The sequence below is a fragment of the Felis catus genome, chromosome D1 (genome assembly GCF_018350175.1).
Source record: "Felis catus isolate Fca126 chromosome D1, F.catus_Fca126_mat1.0, whole genome shotgun sequence".
NCBI lineage: Eukaryota > Metazoa > Chordata > Mammalia > Carnivora > Felidae > Felis > Felis catus.
The window spans coordinates 36,492,732-36,511,854 of NC_058377.1; the positions used below are offsets into that span (position 1 = coordinate 36,492,732).

At 42.5% G+C, this 19,123-nt stretch overlaps 1 protein-coding gene across 6 annotated transcripts; it reads left to right on the forward strand.

The window, feature by feature from the left end:
- Nucleotides 1-445: 445 nt before the first annotated feature.
- Nucleotides 446-18,207, forward strand: LOC101100411 (syncytin-1-like). Of its 6 annotated transcripts, none has more exons than XM_045038580.1 (2): nucleotides 446-643; nucleotides 15,784-18,207. In XM_045038580.1, the coding sequence occupies exon 2, from the start codon at nucleotides 16,131-16,133 to the stop codon at nucleotides 17,592-17,594; it is 1,464 nt and encodes a 487-aa protein (XP_044894515.1). In that variant the 5' UTR covers nucleotides 446-643; nucleotides 15,784-16,130; the 3' UTR covers nucleotides 17,595-18,207. The 6 variants fall into 6 exon arrangements, with proteins under 6 accessions (XP_044894515.1, XP_006936880.2, XP_006936878.2 ...); XM_006936818.3 differs by lacking the exon at nucleotides 446-643 and adding an exon at nucleotides 10,242-10,627; XM_006936816.5 differs by lacking the exon at nucleotides 446-643 and adding an exon at nucleotides 10,634-11,988.
- Nucleotides 18,208-19,123: the final 916 nt, after the last annotated feature.

Sequence of the window (19,123 nt, forward strand, 5' to 3'; positions counted from 1 at the left end):
ATTGGTTGTAGCTGTAGGTCTACTGGTCTTGTTTTTTTGCCTCTTCTGTTGTGCTTGTTCTCCCCTAAGAACTCTTTAGGGAGCATTCCTTGCAGTTCTGTTAGCTGTAATCCACTGTATTTACACTAGAGTCCTATTGATGTGATAGGAAGGTGTAGGAGAGGGAAAGTTTTATCATCTTGTGATTAAATTGAATTCTTTTGGTGGATCTTTTTCCTTGGGCTAGAGCGCCCCCTTCACAGGTGTTACTTACCTTCCTTCCCTACTCCTTCTTTTACAAGTGGTAGAAAGATCTGATCTAGCTGAAGCTGGATAAATGCCTTTAAGGATCTCCAGGTGAGTTAAGCCTCTCTTAAAGTCTTATCACCTGGAGATAAGCCTTAGGGGCTTTTTCTTTTCTCTTCACTGTGAGAACCTGCTGGGTTCCTGGAGGTAAAGTCTATTAAAGCAAGCCTCCTCCCAAGACTGCAGGTATCCTAAACTTTCTAACTCACACACTAGTCCACACTCAGCCTCCAGCAATTCAAGTGCTCCTCTGGTGAGTGGCTTCCAGGATTTTGTTCCACGTAAACAGATTTCGACTGTATGCACCTATCTCTCCAAACTTTGGGGTGGCAGCTTACCTTGCAAACTCATTTCTCTGGTAAGTCCGATAAAAATTGTTGATTTTAGTTTTATACAACTATTTCTTATTGTAAGGATCAGAATAATGAACACTTAGTTCTTTACATATCAGAATTGAAATTGTCTTTTGAAACCAAGCATTTCAACTGAATATGATTATTTCCTTGTCATATCTTTAGACACGGAGTCTTTTTGCTATTTTAACTTTCTCATGAATGTTAGAATGAAGAAAATGCTTTCAAATGTTGTTTATTGTTCTTATGTGTGCATTAAATAATATAAATGACTACAGATTAAAGGGAGATTTTTCTAGGAGATCAAATTTCTAGGTGATTTTGGTGAATTTTATTTATTTTTATTTTTATAAAGTTTATTTACTTTGTGAGAGAGAGAGTATGAGTGGCCAAGGGACAGAAAAAAAAAGGGGGGGGGGAGTCCTAAGCAGGCTTCGCACTGTCAATGCAGAGCCCAATGCAGGACCCAAACTCAGGAACTGTGAGATCATGACCTGAGCCAAGATCAAGAGTCAGATGCTTAACCAACTGAGAGACTCAGGTGCCTCATATTTTAAAAAAATAATTGCTTTATTTTATGTATTATCTACAATAATTAACTTTTTCATAATAGAAAATACCATCAGTTGTAAAAAAAAAATAAATTATTTGTAGAAAGAATGTGTCTTGCTGTGGTTAGCACAGGATGCTGAACAGAACAGCAAATTAGAAAACTTATAGGTCCTCAGTTACACTGCTAGAGTATCTATGATGAATGATAAAAATATTGCAGTTTTAAATAATATAGTTGTAAACATTAAGTATTGAACGTGTGTTTTAGGACTGCATTCTTGCAATGTTTATGTATTATATGCATTTGTATGTGCTTTGTGTTTGATTCTTATTAGAAGTAGAATCTTGTTGTCTGAATCATCTGAAGTGAGAAAAGACATAGTCACAGGTTCTGTAAAAGTTGTGTGACAAAGTTCCTTGAAGACAAAGATATGGATAGATATGGATATGATAGAGGGAACAGGAGTTTTGATTTAGTCTCACCCTGGTTTGCATCCCAACTATACAACTTGTTACTGTCTAAAAACCTCCCCTCTCTAGATCCATTTTTTTCTTCTTCCAAGTTGGGATCTTTTCATCACACCTCCATCCTAACTGTTTTCCTACCATTCCTCCTTTCTGTTACCTTAATGATTCAAAATCTCCAAATTCACCTGCTAGATATATAGAGCATTTCACAGTTTATTCCCTGCATGTCTGAAATCACTTCTGTTGCTGATTCTTCATTCTTTTCATTTTTTTTAATCAAAAAGGTTTTTTAATGTTTTATTTATTTTTGAGACAGAGAGAGACAGAACATGAACAGGGTAGGGGCAGAGAGAGAGGGACACACAGAATCTGAAGGAGGCTGCAGGCTCCAGGCTCCGAACTGTCAGCACAGAGCCCGATGCGGGGCTTGAACTCACGGACTGTGAGATCATGACCTGAGCTGAAGTCGGATGCTTAACCTACTGAGCCACCCAGGTGCCCCTGATTATTCATTCTTAATAACCACAAGTATCCAGATGTCTTTTGTGACTCTAGCTTTTCCTCTATGTCTGCTGCTACATATTTGCCCATGAGAGTTCTACCACCCTTTCAGATCTAGTCCATGTTTAACATTATGAAGGATTACTTCCAGATCACTGTTTCTAATACCCCTATTGTTATCTTTTACATCAAGACATTATTTCTGGACACCATTATCAAATATCTGCATCATTGACTAGTTTGTGATTCCCTAGAATTCAGAAACTACACACACATTTGCATCACTCATAGTGATTGTATCACTCATAGTCTATTGTTTTGTCCATGATAAATTCTCAGGATTTAATTTGGGCTAAGTTTTTTTTTTTTTTTTTTTTTTTTCCTATGACCTAAATGTTGCCCGTAACGTACATTATGTTATTCTCTGATAAACATGATCTCATCCCATAGCAAATCTCTCTAAACTCTTATTGGAGATTACTTGCTTCACAATTGACAGAAAAACAACAACAACAAACAACAAGCAAAAACAAACAAAAAGCTACCCTGTATTTTAATGCATTTGGTCAAGTCTGAGAGGTTTAGGCCCAGGTGGTCCATGTTTTCTCCAATTTGTGGCTGTTCCTAAGCTGTGTCTGGGGATGTCTAGTTGGAAATCCTCCAAATAATATTAGGATACTCCAAGATGTCATGGAATAGGAAAAATTAATGTTAAACTAAGCAATGCTGTATGTCATGGAGGTCCTTTATTGGGACGTGGCTGATGCTTCAATTACCTGAGGTTTTTAAACTGGCTTAGGGCTTTAAAATATTAGGTCAATATATTTTCTGTGTTTACCTGCCATTTCTTCTGAAAGTAGTAATAACAACTTATAATATTTGCATGAGTATGTTAAATCGTGCTTTAAAATATAATGAAGTATATCACATTCAGCAGGGACCTATAATCCTTTGACTGCAGTTAGAATTCAGAAGTGTCAACACTGTGTACTTGAATCTTCTTACCTTTTCTGGGTCAGGAAAAAAATATATATGTACATTTATGTAAATGTAAATTTGTATATTTTCTCTACTGCTCTCACTTGTATCTTTGTTTTTTATCATGGGATGATACAAATAAATTCATCTAGCTCTTTGAATGACTCAAATACAAACATTTTGTTAAAAGAAAGATACATATTTTCTTTTGACATTCAAACCATATCACTCTTAATATCCATTCTTTTCCCAAATAACCCAAAGCCCATACAACTTTCCTGTGTTTACTTTTACTTCTAGGATCTGTAGCACATGTATGAACTGACATTAACATCCCTTTCCAAGCTTTCCTGAACAATTCATTATAAATTAGTTATTTTTTTATGTTTATTTTATTTTGAGAGTGAGAGAAAGAGTGCAAGCAAGGGGAGAGGGGAAGGGAGGGAGGGAGGGAGAGAGAGAGAGAGAGAGAGAGAGAGAGAGAGAGAGAGAGAGAGAGAGAGAAAATCCCAAGTAGGCTCCACACTGTCAGTGAGGAGCCCCACCGTGGGGCTTGAACCCATGAACCATGAAATCATGACCTGAGCTGAAATCAAGAGTTGGACACTTAACAGACTGAGCCATCCAGGCACCCCTGCCATTTCTATGTAGTATTAATCTTTACTTCAAGGTTTTTCTATATTTACCCTAGAAAATATAAATTACACCTTCAAGAAGACTTAAAAATAATTAATGCCTTGTCATGGAAGGATAAAGAACTTTAGAAGAAATAGTTTGCATTATAGGTTATGAAATTTACACATGCCTTCTTCAAAATAAAGACAAAGAAAAGGAAATGTTAATCATAGAAATGTTAGCCTTTTGAGAAAATGTGAACAGATTACACAGGAAGGGTGAGGAGGTAGAGCCAGTATACATCCAGTGCAAAACTTGGATGGCAGCAAGGCCAAGATTTATCACAGCCCGTGAGGTATCCTCTAAATTCAAAATTAGTTTTCAATATTTGTTTATTATATCTTAAATATATTCTTATTTTAAAGTACTTAAAGATTCTCTTATAAATCCTGACATGTTTATATCCCAGAAATAATTTATGATATATTTTAAAAGAGAACACCTTAAAGAGAAAAAAAATGTTAATACTAGTTAACATAATAAAATATTAATACTGGTTAATCTTTATACTTAAAGTATTCCCATAAATTATATGATTTAATATATTCACAAAACTTGTATTCTTTAAAATAATTAGGGATAGAAAAAGGTCCCTTTGAATTATGTTCCTGATTTTCTCAAACTTTCAACTCCCTATTGAGGCTAGTACAAAAAATCAAAATGAATGACCTGAGTGGGGGAGGCCTAGGGGGTATATCCAGGACTGTACAGCCTCCTGGATCATGGCACTCTTGGACCCAAGGGTGAAGCTAAGGGACCCATGATTAGAGAGGAAGGTTTGCTTTTCCTAGAGGATTCAGGTAAAGGGAATAATGCCTCAGGGTATTCAGCTGCAGAATCCTCTGACTCTCCCCAAGAAAGAGGGACAGCTTATTCTATGGGAATCTGGAAGAGTATGCCAAAACTGATAGAATTTGACAGACCTGTGGTCTACAATAGTAGCCGATGGCTTCCCCTTCCTGTGTTTGGGGTAGGAGTGACAGACAGGTGCACTGGAGATTAGGGATCACAAAAAGTCTTTGAATACCTTTAGGAGAAGAATAAAGTTTTGCCAATTCACTTACCACTGGCCTAACTTGGTAATAATTCTCTCACTGCTTATGTTATTTTTTTAATCTTTATTTTTTTAGTACTTGACAAAATCTGAAGGACTAATGTATATACGTATTAATGAATTTAAAACCACCATAACTAAATATGTACACAACACACACATACACTTTCATGCATACATACACACACAACTTAGTAACCTAAGGGAAGAGGTCTAAGTTATATATCACAGAGATGTCTAGTAAACAACTACTAGATTGTCCAAAGGGAAAAACCAATGAAAAGATTTAAGAAACAAAACAAACAAAAAAGCAAAAGCAAAAGTGATTTCTGGAAATTAGAGATTACATTTAAATTAAAAAAAAAAGTAATCGACAAAAGCAGGCTAAAGGATTGTCCTTCCTGAGAATGTATATTAATGGTTTTAAGTATATAAGAAGGAGAAGAAGAAGAAGAAACCAGAAACTAGAAAAAACAGTGATATAAAAATCATAAGGGAAACGATTAGAGAGTTGAAGAAAAGATCCAAAGACCTAACATGAGCAGTAAATGTTCCAAAGGGAACAAAGATATCAGGACAATGAATTGAACAAATGGTTTGAAATTTTCCCTAAGAAAAGGGCTGAAGTTTGTAGGTTAAAAAATCTAAGACAAGATTAATAATTACAAAAATCCTCTCAGTCCTATAATATTCTGGTGAAATTCTTGAACTCCAGAGATAATACAAAAATTATGTTTTTGAACATTATGAAAGTCTGCTTACAAAGGGCAGACAACCTTACAAAAAAACTGACTTCTCCCCTGAAATCTTGTATGCTAAAATCACTAGAGAGATACGTGCATGCAAATCAGAGAAAGGAACAAAATCCATTAATGTTGTATTTAGTCAAGATATCACAGATATCTTGAGGCAAATGAATACATTTTGGGAAATGTAAGAGTTTAGAGAAAATTATTGAAAAGAGTATAGAAAATTTTATGAATGTTATTTAATTCCCTCAAGTTTCACTCTTAGGTAGAAAAGTAAAAGTCCTAACATGAAAATACTCAGCAGGTGAACTAACCATCTACTAACTTAATCACATCATTTTGTAAGTAATTTGTAATTTTGCAAAAAATTTAAACACATTAAATAAGGTATAACTAACAAGATGTTAATTTGTGTTACATTTATGTTTATAATAACATATATGGTTCACTCTATATACCTAAAAAGGCCTATAGCAGTTTGTCCTCATGGATTTTCTTTAAGTAGAAGCAAACCAAATGGGAAAAGATAAATGTACTTGACAATATTTTCCCCTGTCCTTCCCAGAAGTAATGGCCTAGCAGAAGATAGTTTTCAATCCTCACATGCTTTTTATTATATTTTTGATACTATGTAGTTATATATGAGAAGAGTAATACATCAAAACAATAAAAATGGTAACATGTATGCATAGGTGTTTACAATGTCTTGTGGTCACAAACATCTGGACTGAGAATATTCTGAAGTATATCTTCTTTTGTACATGTGGGAGAAATTCTAGGCCAAATACCTTGGAGGGAAGTTACTAATTCCAGGGTATATTTTTCATCTTTACCAAATACACCCAAATTGCTTTTGTAGTTTCTCTTTTTTGCTTAATGTTTGATACGTTTAAAGCCTTGACATTAATACTTCATGTGTATATTTGGAACAGTTACAATTCCCAGTTTGATTCTTTTCAATTGTATTTAAGGAATAAACTTATTCAATTTTTGTATGTCTGAAATGATAGTGTATGCCTATTCAACTTTAAATTTATTTTCTGCTCAGCACTTTGAAGATATTATTTCATCTTCTGGCTTTTTTGATACTATTGTGAAGTTCAAGTCCCAATATTGTTTCTCTGTAAGCAGTCTTTCTTTCTTTAGATTATATTTAAAACTTTTTCTTTAAATTTTTATGGCCTGTCCTTATGATGCTTAGAATAATAACAATCATTATTAATATTAATTATTTATTATTATTATTGATACCTGAGTTCTAACAAACCAGAACAACTCCAATGTGAGCTGAGAGTAGCCTGAGGTTTTAAAGATGATGTAAGCAGTATATATTCCAAAAACATGTGAGGAAAGACCCAAAGTTAGCAATTCTTAGAAGACACATATTACCATGAGGAACCAAGATACATAAACTAAATGTCTATTTTTTTTTTTCCTTGAGGACTGATCTCAGCCTATTCTTATAATGATAGTAGACATATTTGTGGCTTCCAGCTTTATGTTAGAGTTCCAATTTTCTTCTTATATTTTATAATCTTTTCATTCCTTTAACTTTGTGGCTGCTAAAAAAACAAACAAAAAAACAACAACAACAACAAAAAAAAACACTCTTAATGTATTAAAGAAATTAAGAAATTTATCTAGCACTACCAGCGTAGTATCCCATTATTGTCCTCCCTTATCAATTTATGACCCTAAGGATTGTTGCTTTTATTGGCCAAAATTATGTTATTAAGAAGACAATTTGTTAGATTTTTTTAGGCATTATAGTAGAATGGTTCATAGTATTACATTTTGGACATAGGAGAATCTTTGTATTCTATTTGTTACATACTTATTTGTATTTTATGGTAATTGTGGATTCACGTGCAATTGTAAGAAATAATATGAAAAGATTCTGAAAAATTGTACCCTATTTCTACAAATGGCAACAACTTGAAAAATTATAATGCAGTATCACAACTAGGATATTGATACTAATGTAAGCCATCATTAATGTTCTAATTTCCCCAGTTTTGCTTGTACTAATGTGTATATTTGTGTGTTTAACTGTACGTATTTCATCACCTGTGTAGGTTTGTTATCCTACAAATCCTGCATATCCTGTCAATGTTATGATTTAGAAAAGCTCCATTATCACAAACCTTCCTCACTTTGTACTATTACAACCACACTCCTGTCTCCCACCCTTCTTGCATACACCTCTCTCTCTCTCGTGTCTGTCAACTACTTATTTGTTCTCCTTGTCCAAAGACAAGGTAACTTGTCTTTCCATCCTGTTCACCTGGCCTTACACAGTGTGGCAGTTTTTAAATTAAAATATTAATAATAACAATAATAATAAAAGACTAAATACCCCAGAAATCAATTTGAGGATTGTCAGAATGCACTCCACAACTAAAGAAAGAGGCCACATTGAAGAAGATAAAGAGTGTGAAGGTGTGGTTTAGGGGAAAAATGGATTGCCAGTGCTATGGAGGGAAAAAGGGCAGAAAAGGACATGAGAGAGAAGAGCACAAGGGGAATGCACAAGGAGAAAGTTTCCCCCAAGCCACTGGCTTATAAAATGAGAGGGGCTGAATTGTGTGAGTTCTTGCAAGCAGCAGGGATTAAAGGCTGGAGATTTAGAGGTCAGTAGGCTTGACTGGGATCTAGCCAGGATGGCACTCTGCTGCTCTAGAGAGAAGGCAGACAAACGACCTGGGGGCAGACAGTATGGAAACAGTGATCTGAACAACGTCTGGGGCACAGAGAGGGGGTAATTTGCTGTTCTAGGAGATAGATTTGGGTTGTTTCCACTCTTCTTGGGGTCCCCCAAATATCCTGAGGTCCTGAGCCTGCCACAGGCTGCTTGATTACACCTGTAATCAAAGTACCTAGCCAATTTGTTTTCCAAAGGGGCTGCACTGGCTCCATAAAGTCAACCTTAATACCATAAAGTTGTCTGGTCATATCTGAGCCTATGCATGTCTCTCTCAAATATGACATTCTAGTCAAAGCCTTGGTAATGTAACCAATATTCTCAATGGTGACATTACATGAGGACCAGCTTCTTATTGAACTTATGCAAATAACTACGATTATTTTTGCATTTTTGTCATTGCCACAAGCCCCACCAAACCCTTCTAGATATGAACTTACAGCTAATACACTTCTCACATCTGGCATTAACACCACCAGGGCCTTTATTTGTTGGATTATTGTTTTTATCTTTAAGATAGCCTCTTGTGTGACTGGCTCCCCAATCCCATCAGCTTCCCTTCTTAACCAAGGAATTTAAAAGTCTTAATATATGTGTTAGATTGGGGGAAAAAAAGTTTTCCAGTCAGCCAATAAACCACGAAAAGCCTATAGTTCCTTTTCCATTTTAGGGATTGGGATTTATCAGTGACCATTGCTGGCATCACCTTTGTCTTACCTGACCAGATGACACCGAGGATCTTTACTGACTGACCCAGCCCTTGGATCTTGTCGATGTTTACTTTCCATCCTAATGACTTAAGTAACCTGTAATAATATGGCTGCTTAAGACAGGGAGGTTAAATCATCACAGGTTAACATGATATCACCCATATAATGATAAAACACCATCTCCTTTGACAATCCCTATTTTTCCAAATCTCTGGCTACCATCCCATGACAAATTGAGGGACTGTGGAGATCCCCCTGGGGAAATGCCTGGAAGGTCCATTGTCTTTCATTCAATGTGAAGATGAATTGGTTTTAGGATTCAAGTCCTGAGGAGTGCTGATAGATCCAGTACACAATAATGTGTCTTAATGGATGCCATGACTTTCTATCAGCAGACTATATTTAGTACTGCTGCATGGATGGGCAGAGTAACTTTGTTGAGTTCCCTATAATCTATTGCCACTCACCAGGTCCTGTTAGATTTCTTTATAGGCCGCAAGGAACTACTGAATGAGATTTGAGTAGGCCTAATTACCCCCACCTTTTCTAATTCTTTAATGGTAATGGTAATCTCATTATGCCCCCCAGGTAGTTCATATTATTTGTTTTTGTTTGTTTGTTTGTTTTTTACTCTTCAGGAACAATAGCTGTATAGGTTCTCATTTTGCATTATCCATAGCAATGGGTTTCACTACTTGGATATGCAACCTGAACTCACCTGTCATTGTAGTTAGATCCAGATCCTATAGAACATCTATACCCAAAATATATTCAGAAATGGGGAAAACATGCACTTGAAAACAGTAGAGAGGAAGCCTACTGATCCGTAGGAGACACTAGTTTGTCTGACATTGATAAATTGTTCCCTATAACCATCAATAACCTCTATATCTTGCTGAAATTTTGAGGGGTTTCCATAGGTAAGTGCATTCAGCTCCAGTGTCTGTTACAGCTAATACAGTCTGTTTGTTAGAGACCAATAAATGGTTAAGTCAACATGGAGCCTCCAGTTGCTCCCTATTGCACACAATAGAGGGTAATGTTGACCTAACCCTGAGTCTCTAGGGGTAGCCAGTATCCATCCCTGAAGTTCTTCCAATAGGGGGACTGGGTGATACATTTTGATTTTTTGAGCCTTCTTTCAAGGGATTAAAGTATTTTTCCCTTAGGCATTGCCTTCCATAAGTTTAGCAATGAGAAGCCTAAGAAAACTGAAACCTAACTAGCTTGTTCCGCTTCTGTACAATTGCTTGGCGCACCCGCGAACTCCTGCCCAATCGGTGCATTACCCGTACCCCCCAGCTTAATGTCAACCAATCAACTCCCCCGCTGACTGGAAATCCCCCGAACTGTTTACCTCGGCCTATAAAAAGCCTGCGCAAGCTCCCCTCGGGACCTCGGAGCATCACTGTTCGTGAATGCATAGGAGGTCCAGGTTCGAACCTGAAATAAACGGCCCTTGCCGCTTGGCTTTGACTCTGGACTCTGGTGGTTAGTTCTTTGGGGTCTCTCGAGCTTCCGGCGTTACATTTGGGGGCTCGTCCAGGATACCCCCAAACCCACCAGACCCCAAGTCAACGGGTCATTTCTGAGACCGATGGGTAAGTGAGCCGGCTCTGTCCGTTTCTGTTTGTCTGTTTGTTTCTGGCTCTCCCGCGTGGGATCTGTATCAGAGACTGACACAGCCCTGGCGGAGGCGCTATAGGGCAGTCAGTCGGGACCAGTAGGAGACGTCCTCTGGCACCCGTCTGGGGCACCATTTTGGCCCATCAGAACTCTTTGTTCGGGTTACAGACACCCATTCTGTATCTGGTCTCTTCACCAAGGCACTTTCTGTTTGCCGCTGCGCTTGCGATTTAAGTTGTCTCCTCTCCTCCGCAGGTATATCCGGCTCACTCCTGGAACATAAACTAACTTGACTCATCTATTTCTTCCTATACAGACTATGGGACAGAACCAGAGTACACCTCTCTCCCTTCTTCTGGCTAATTTCAGGGATGTCCAGACTAGAGGCCAAAACCTAAGCCTGGACATTCGCCGGTCGAGACTTATCACTTTCTGCCGGTCTGAGTGGCCCACTTTCGGGGTGGGCTGGCCTACCGAGCGCACTTTTTGTTTGCCTATAGTTGCTAAGGTCAAGGCCAAAACCCTCCTGCCAGGAAAGGAAGGCCACACAGACCAGGCTCCCTATATCCTCCTCTGGCAGGATCTTGTTGAAAACCCTCCACCCTGGATGTCTCCCTTCCTTTCCTCAGGGTCCTGTAAGATTCTCGCGGCCCACTCCACTGACCCAACCAAGCCGTGAACCCCCTCAGCGCCCCTAAATCCCATATTGCCCAATAGTCAGGACCTACTATCCCTGGACCCTCCACCCTATCATCCCCCTCCCCTCGCACCCCCGGCCCTGCCCGCAGCAGCTGCCCCACCAGTCGCCCCGCTGGTTGCCCCCAAGGGGAACCAGGAGGACGGGAAGCGGCAGCTGCACGGGAGCCAGGGAGGCTAGGGGCACCAGCCGCGCCAAGCCCTATTGAAAATGAAACCAACCGCGAAGGGCCAGCCTGCCGAACTCGTGGGCGCACCCAGCGTGAGCCAAGCTCTCGCCTCCCCGACTCCACTGTGGCTCTACCCCTGTGGGAAATAGGACCCCCCCCCCCGATGAAACGGGCAACCCTCGACTCCAGTACTGGCCCTTCTCCACCAGTGACCTTTATAATTGGAAAACCCAAAATGCTCGGTTTTCTGATATGCCCTCCTAGAGAGCATAATGTTCACCCACCAGCCTACCTGGGATGACTGCCAACAGCTTTTGCAAATCCTGTTCACCACGGAAGAAAGGGAGAGGATTCAACTTGAAGCGCGGAAGCTGGTCCCCGGGGAAGATGGTTGACCCACTGTTAACCCTGACCTCATTAATGCAGCGTTTCCCCTGACTCGGCCTAATTGGGACTACAACCGGCAGAAGGTAGGGGAGGACTGCTCATTTATTGCCAGACTCTAATGGCGGGTGTCCGGGCTGCAGCACGCAAGCCCACCAATTTGGCCAAGGTGTACTCGGTAGTACAAGGTAAGACAGAGAGCCCTGCCACCTTTTTAGAAAGATTAATGGAAGCCTTTAGGCAGTATACCCCCATGGACCCCAAGGCCCCCGAAAATCAGGCCACTGTTGTAATGTCTTTTGTAAACCAGGCTGCCTATGACATCAAAAAGAAACTCCAAAAATTAGAGGATTTAGAAGGAAAACAGATCCAGGACTTACTCTGCATTGCTCAGCGGGTATATAATAATCGGGACGCTCCAGAGGATAAACAGCTCAAAGCCACCAGGGAAATGACTAAAGTCTTAGCTGCCATAGTTCAGAAAAATCAAGGGCCCACAGGAGAACAGAAAACTCGCCCCCCTAGGCGCCCCCTAGACAAAGACCAATGTGCCTACTGTAAAGAAAAAGGACATTGGATTTGTGACTGTCCCAAAAAGAAACAACTGCGCTCGGGATCAGAGCCATGGCAAACCAAAGTGGCCCCCATCCTATTTACCCAAGACTCAGAATAGGGAAGACGGGGTTCGGACCCCCTCCCCAAGCCCAGGGTAATCCTACAAGTGGAGGGGACCCCTGTGCAATTCCTCGTGGACACAGGAGCTCAGCATTCAGTACTCACTAGCCCTCATGGAAAAATCTCTGATAAGTTCTCCTGGGTCCAGGGACCTACAGGAACTACAGGAACTACAGGAAGGGTAACCCATTCCTTTTTGGTTATCCCGGATAGTCCCTGCCCCTTGCTGGGAAGAGATCTCCTCACGAAAATGGGAGCTCAGATTCACTTTCAGCCCGAAGGGCCTAAAGTAACTGACTCCCAGGGCCAACCTATCTCGGTCCTTACCATACAACTGGAAGATGAATATCGGCTCCACAAACTCCACCCTTCCCAGAACAGGATATTGACTACTGGCTCCACTGGTGTCCCGAAGCCTGGGCAGAAACCTGGGGAATAGGGATAGTGAAACATCGTCCTGCTCTATTCATAGAAGTTAAGCCAGGGGTCGACCCCGTGAGGGTCAAGCAGTACCCCATGTCAGCAGAGGCCAGGCTGGGCATCACCCCACACATCCGCCATCTCCTCGACGTCAGAATCCTTAGACCATGCCATTTGGCGTGGAATACCCCTTTGTTGCCTGTGCGCAAGCCTAACAGTGGAGATTACCGGCCAGTGCAAGACCTAAGAGAGGTCAACAAACGGGTTATGGACATTCACCCTACCGTGCCCAACCCTTATACTCTTCTCAGTGTACGAACAATGGTACACTGTCCTTGATTTAAAAGATGCCTTTTTCAGCCTGCCTTTGGCCCCCAAGAGCCAAGACATCTTTACATTCGAATGGGCAGATCCGGAAAGAGGCATAAATGGACAACTCACCTGGACCCGACTTCCACAAGGATTTAAAAATTCCCTTACCCTATTTGATAAAGCCCTCCACGAAGATTTAAGTAAGTACCGGAAATTAAACCCAAATGTGTCTCTCCTACAATATGTAGATGACCTCCTTATTGCAGCTGAGACCCGAGAAGCCTGTCTCGTGGGGATGAAGAACCTCCTGCAGACGCTGGGGAACCTAAGGTACCGTGCATCTGCTAAGAAGGCCCAAATCTGAAAACCTGAGGTAATATATCTGGGGAACCTGCTAAAAGAAGGACAAAGATGGCTCACTGATGTTCGGAAAGAGACTGTCCTCCGCATTCCGCGACCCACCACGCCTCGACAGGTGAGAGAATTCCTGGGTTCTGCAGGATTCTGCCGGTTATGGATCCCAGGTTTTGCTGAAATGGCCAAACCCCTTTACGCAGTCTCTAAAAACCAACCATCATTTGAATGGTCTGCGGAAGCTGAGCAGGCATTCCAACAGATAAAGAGAGCCCTCCTATCGGCCCCAGCTCTAGGACTGCCCGATATCTCTAAGCCTTTCTACTTATATGTGGACGAACATAAAGGCATAGCCAAGGCAGTGCTAACCCAGCATCTAGGTCCATGGCCCAGACCATTGGCCTATCTCTCAAAAAAACTGGACCCTGTAGCCGCAGGATGGCCCCCTTGTCTCCGGATAATAGCGGCTACAGCCCTAATGGTTAAAGATGCTGATAAGCTATCCCTGGGCCAAGAGTTACATGTCACCACACCCCACGCCATCGAAGGAGTGCTCAAGCAGCCCCCCGATAGGTGGATGAGCAATGCCCGGATGGTCCACTATCAGGGACTCCTGTTAAATCCCTTGCGGATCACATACACCTCTCCCTGAACTCTAAACCCGGCCTCCCTGCTACCCGACCCTGACCTGGACTCCCTGCTCCATGACTGTGCCGACATCCTAGCACAGATCCATGGAATAAGGGAAGATCTACAGGACCGGCCCTTACCTGGTGCTGAGGTCACCTGGTTCACGGACGGAAGCAGTTTCATCCATCAAGGACAGAGGTATGCGGGGGCAGCAGTGACATCCGAGACTGAAGTAATATGGGCAGAGGCTCTGCCCCCAGGAACTTCTGCCCAAAGGGCAGAACTGATTGCCTTGACACAAGCATTAAAAATGGGGCGGGACCGCAAAGTGACTGTATATACAGACAGCCGGTATGCCTTTGCCACAGCCCATATACATGGGGCAATATACCGTGAGAGGCGACTACTCACTGCTGAAGGCAAAGATATAAAAGATAGAGATGAAATTCTGGCCCTATTGGTCGCTATTTGGGCCCCTAAGAAACTGGCCATAGTACATTGCCCGGGTCACCAAAAAATAACTGATCCAATCTCTCGAGGAAATAACCTAGCTGACCAAACTGCACGCCAGGTAGCGCAAAAACCCATCCCAGTATTACCTGCGCAGCTACCAGACCCAGGGCCCCGAGATTTACCCCCACAGCCTGAATACTCAGAAGATGATCTTATCTGGATGCGCAAGCTCCCAATGACCGGAGTTACAGATGGATGGTGGAGGGACTCCAGAGACCACCTTATCCTTCCCGAAAAATTGGGCCACGCAATCCTGACAAAAATACACCACTCTACCACTTGGGGCCCCGAAGACTTCAAGATCTCATCAGACAATCCAAACTGGTATTAAGAAACATCTCTGACCAGACAGAAAGGGTTGTCACAGCCTGTTCTGCATGTCAACTCCAGAATGCACACCCACATGCTACAGCCCAAGGCCACCGTAAAAGAGGAACCCTACCAGGAGCCCACTGGGAAGTGGACTTCACCGAGGTAAAGCCTGGCAAATACGGCTATAAATACTTACTAGTGTTCATAGACACCTTTTCAGGATGGACTGAAGCCTTCCCAACCAAGAAGGAAACGGCGCAGATTGTAGCCAAAAAGATCCTAGAAGAAATCCTGCCCAGGTATGGTTTTCCAGTAATGATAGGGTCAGACAATGGATCTGCATTCGTCTCTAAGGTAAGTGAGGGACTGGCTTCTGTACTTGGGGTAGATTGGAAATTACATTGTGCCTACCGGCCCCAAAGCTCAGGACAAGTAGAAAGAATGAATAGAATGTTAAAAGAGACCCTTACTAAATTGACTATGGAGACTGGTGCTAATTGGGTAGAACTGCTCCCCTACGCTCTGTACAGGGTTCGCAATTCCCCATACAAATTGGGCCTTACACCCTATGAAATCATGTTTGGCAGACCCACACCTATCATACCTAACCTTAAGTCAAACCTCATTCAATTAGATCAAGATAACAGCCTTTTATCTTCCCTCAGGGCCCTACAGCGAGTTCATGAGGCCGTGTGGCCTAAACTAAGAGAACTGTATGAGACGGGGCCCCCATCCACACCTCATCAGTACCTCCCGGGAGACTGGGTCCTGGTCAAACGACACCGACAAGAAAACCTCGAACCCAGATGGAAAGGACCTTACCAGATCACCCTGACAACTCCCACCGCCATCAAGGTAGATAACATCCCTACCTGGATTCACCACACCCATGTTAAACCTGCTGACCCGCTGTCAGACCTCGTGGGACACACTGACAAAAAAACTGCTTGGACTGTAGACCGGAGTAAGAACAACCCCCTCAAACTAACCTTGCGCCGTACTCTCCCTAAACATGATCAAGATAATGATCATTATCCTGCTAGCCCTAAACTTCAAACCCCTGAAGGGGACACTGAATGCCCCCATTGATAAACAGGCATTGCTACAAGCCCTATATGGAAGGCCCTGTGATTGCAAAGGTGGCATAGTTACCACCATTGCTCTGCCACATAGTAAAAGGATAGTAGCTGGCTCCGTAGGACGAGGGGGTCTACAGCGGCACTACACCCAAACCCAAGACTGTGGGACCACAATCGCTTACCTCACCCAGACTTATGGCAGCACAGGATTCAAAAAGCAGCAATGGTTATGTGTTAACAAACCCGAGCCCCTACCCCCCATGACAGAATGCCCTTGCAAAACTTTCCAGGAGTCGATACACAGTTCTTGTTATGACTCCTATCAGCAATGTATAGGGCCAGATAATGCTACTACCTACTTTACGGCCATCCTACAAAGTACCAGAGCAGCCATAGCCAGTGATGACAATAAGCAAATCCTGGCTGGCTGCCGTGGCTCAGTCGGAGCCGCCGTCTGCTGGAACCCTCGAGCCCCCATACATGTGTCAGACGGTGGAGGGCCCCAAGACGCTGTTAGACAAATTGAGACGCAAAAGAAACTTAAAGACCTCATGAAACATATGTATCCACAGCTTAACTACCACCCCCTAGTTCTCCCTAGGCACAGCCCTTACGAGTTAGACCCTCAGGCAATGTCTATCCTAGAAACCACCTTCTCACTCTTAAACACCTCTAACCCAATTTTAGCCCAAGATTGCTGGCTGTGCCTACCCCAACAAGCTCCCCGGCCCATCGCCATCCCCACCATAGTTAATATTAGCATAACCAACGACTGCTTCCCCTCTTCCCTACCTGAACCCTTCCCCATTCAGTTCATTAGTCCGTTCAACGCATCTTGCTTCATAAGTAACCTTACCTCTCAGAACAACAGCATAGATGTAGGAATCACATCCCTTGCCCAATGCCACCAGTACATCACTATCAGCTCCTCCCTATGCAGTACTAACACCACTGTATTCGTCTGTGGGAATAACCTAGCCTACACCTACCTCCCCCATAATTGGACTGGAATATGTGTCCTGGCCACTCTGTTACCAGATATTGACCTGGTTGCAGGGAAGACCCCCATGCCCATCCCTAGTCTGGACTTTGTAACTGGCAGATCCAAGCGAGCTGTGGCTGTAATCCCCCTCCTAGCGGGTCTAGGAATTACAGGTGCAGTAACTACTGGGACAGCAAAATTAGGAGTCTCTATACACTCCTATCTGCGACTCTCCCGTCAACTAATTGACGATGTCCGAGCCTTGTCAGGGACAATCCAAGATCTGCAAGACAAGCTAGATTCCCTAGCAGAAGTAGTGTTACAAAATAGAAGGGGTTTAGACCTACTAACCGCAGAACAAGGTGGCATCTGTTTAGCCCTACAAGAAAAATGTTGTTTCTATGCCAACAAATGAGGAATAGTTCGGACCAAAATTAAACAGCTCCGGGAGGAGGACCTCGCGCGCTGACGAAAAGAACTGGCCGAAAACCCACTTTGGTCAGGGCTCCATGGGTTTCTTCCCTACCTGCTTCCCCTTTTAGGTCCCCTACTATGCCTCCTTCTCCTTTGTACTGTCGGCCCCATTATAATTAACAAAATAATGAATTTTGTCAGAGATAGACTAAACACCATTCAGGTTATGGTCCTTAGGCCGCAGTATCAGCCCCTGGACACGGAAAACGAGCTTGATTAGCTAACACTGTAGGACCCAAGATTGGCTCCTTGGGTACTTGAAAAAGGGGGGAATGAGAAGCCTAAGAAAATTGAAACTTAATCAGCTTGTTCCGCTTCTGTACAATTGCTTGGCGCGCCCGCGAACTCCTGCCCAATCGGTGCATTACCGTACCCCCCAGCTTAATGTCAACCAATCAACTCCCCCGCTGACTGGAAATCCCCCAAACTGTTTACCTCGGCCTATAAAAAGCCTGCGCAAACTCCCCTCGGGACCTCGGAGCATCACTGTTCGTGAATGCATAGGAGGTCCAGGTTCGAACCTGAAATAAACGGCCCTTGCCGCTTGGCTTTGATTCTGGACTCTGGTGGTTCGTTCTTTGGGGTCTCTCGAGCTTCGGGCGTTACAGCAAGACTGTCAGGGTCCCAGATAATACATCTTGCCACAATTTTTGAGAGAACTTGATGGGCCAACTTTCCACCATTTTATCATCTGCAGGATCCTTTATTTTTCCTATTTCTCTACTTACATCCCTTATGACAAACTCTTTCAGTTCTAAGTCAGCCACCATAACAGCTATGATAGCAATGAGTTGATTAGCTATAGGGGATAGAACAGATACTAAAGTAGTGTACCATGCCCGAGGGCCTGACTGTAAAATGCAGTCTTTCATACGAAAGGAAAATAATTCTTCATCTGGGTCTCTAAAATACTGGGTGTAAATGGCACATTTCATTTCCAATTTGCATATAATTATAGTTCTTCCAAAAAGTTCCAGCATAATCCAGGGGTGGGAACATCCCCTTTGTTAGGCCATGTTATCTTAATGCTAGCACTTATCCAATCAATCAAATTAAGAACCTATGATTCTCACCCATGCCTGTAAGTATATAATCTTTGTCACAAGGCAGGTTGAGCAGTGACTGAGGCCATTTTTGATATCTCAAACTCATTTACCATAATACCATCTTCCTCAGTAACATACAGTCAATGCCCAAGTTACCACCTCTTCTCAGCCCTTTTGCTTCCCCATACAGGTTTCAGACATTTCCTATCTAATTTCTATCTAATTGTCTCATCCCCAGATGATCCAGGGCACTACACACCTACTCTCCATCCATTCTATGCAGCTATTCTGACCTTAATCCCCAGGCTTTAGGGAGCCAGAGGCAAGACGGTAGAGTCACAAGGTAGTTATCTAAAGTGGCACCATCTGTGTACCAGAGGGAAGAACAAGATGGAGGGCCAAAGATAGAATCAGTGTTGTCAGT

Coding starts and splice junctions, on each gene's coding strand:
- LOC101100411 (XM_045038580.1), top strand. CDS start 16,131: ATGATCAAGATAATGATCATTATCCTGCTAGCCCTAAACTTCAAACCC.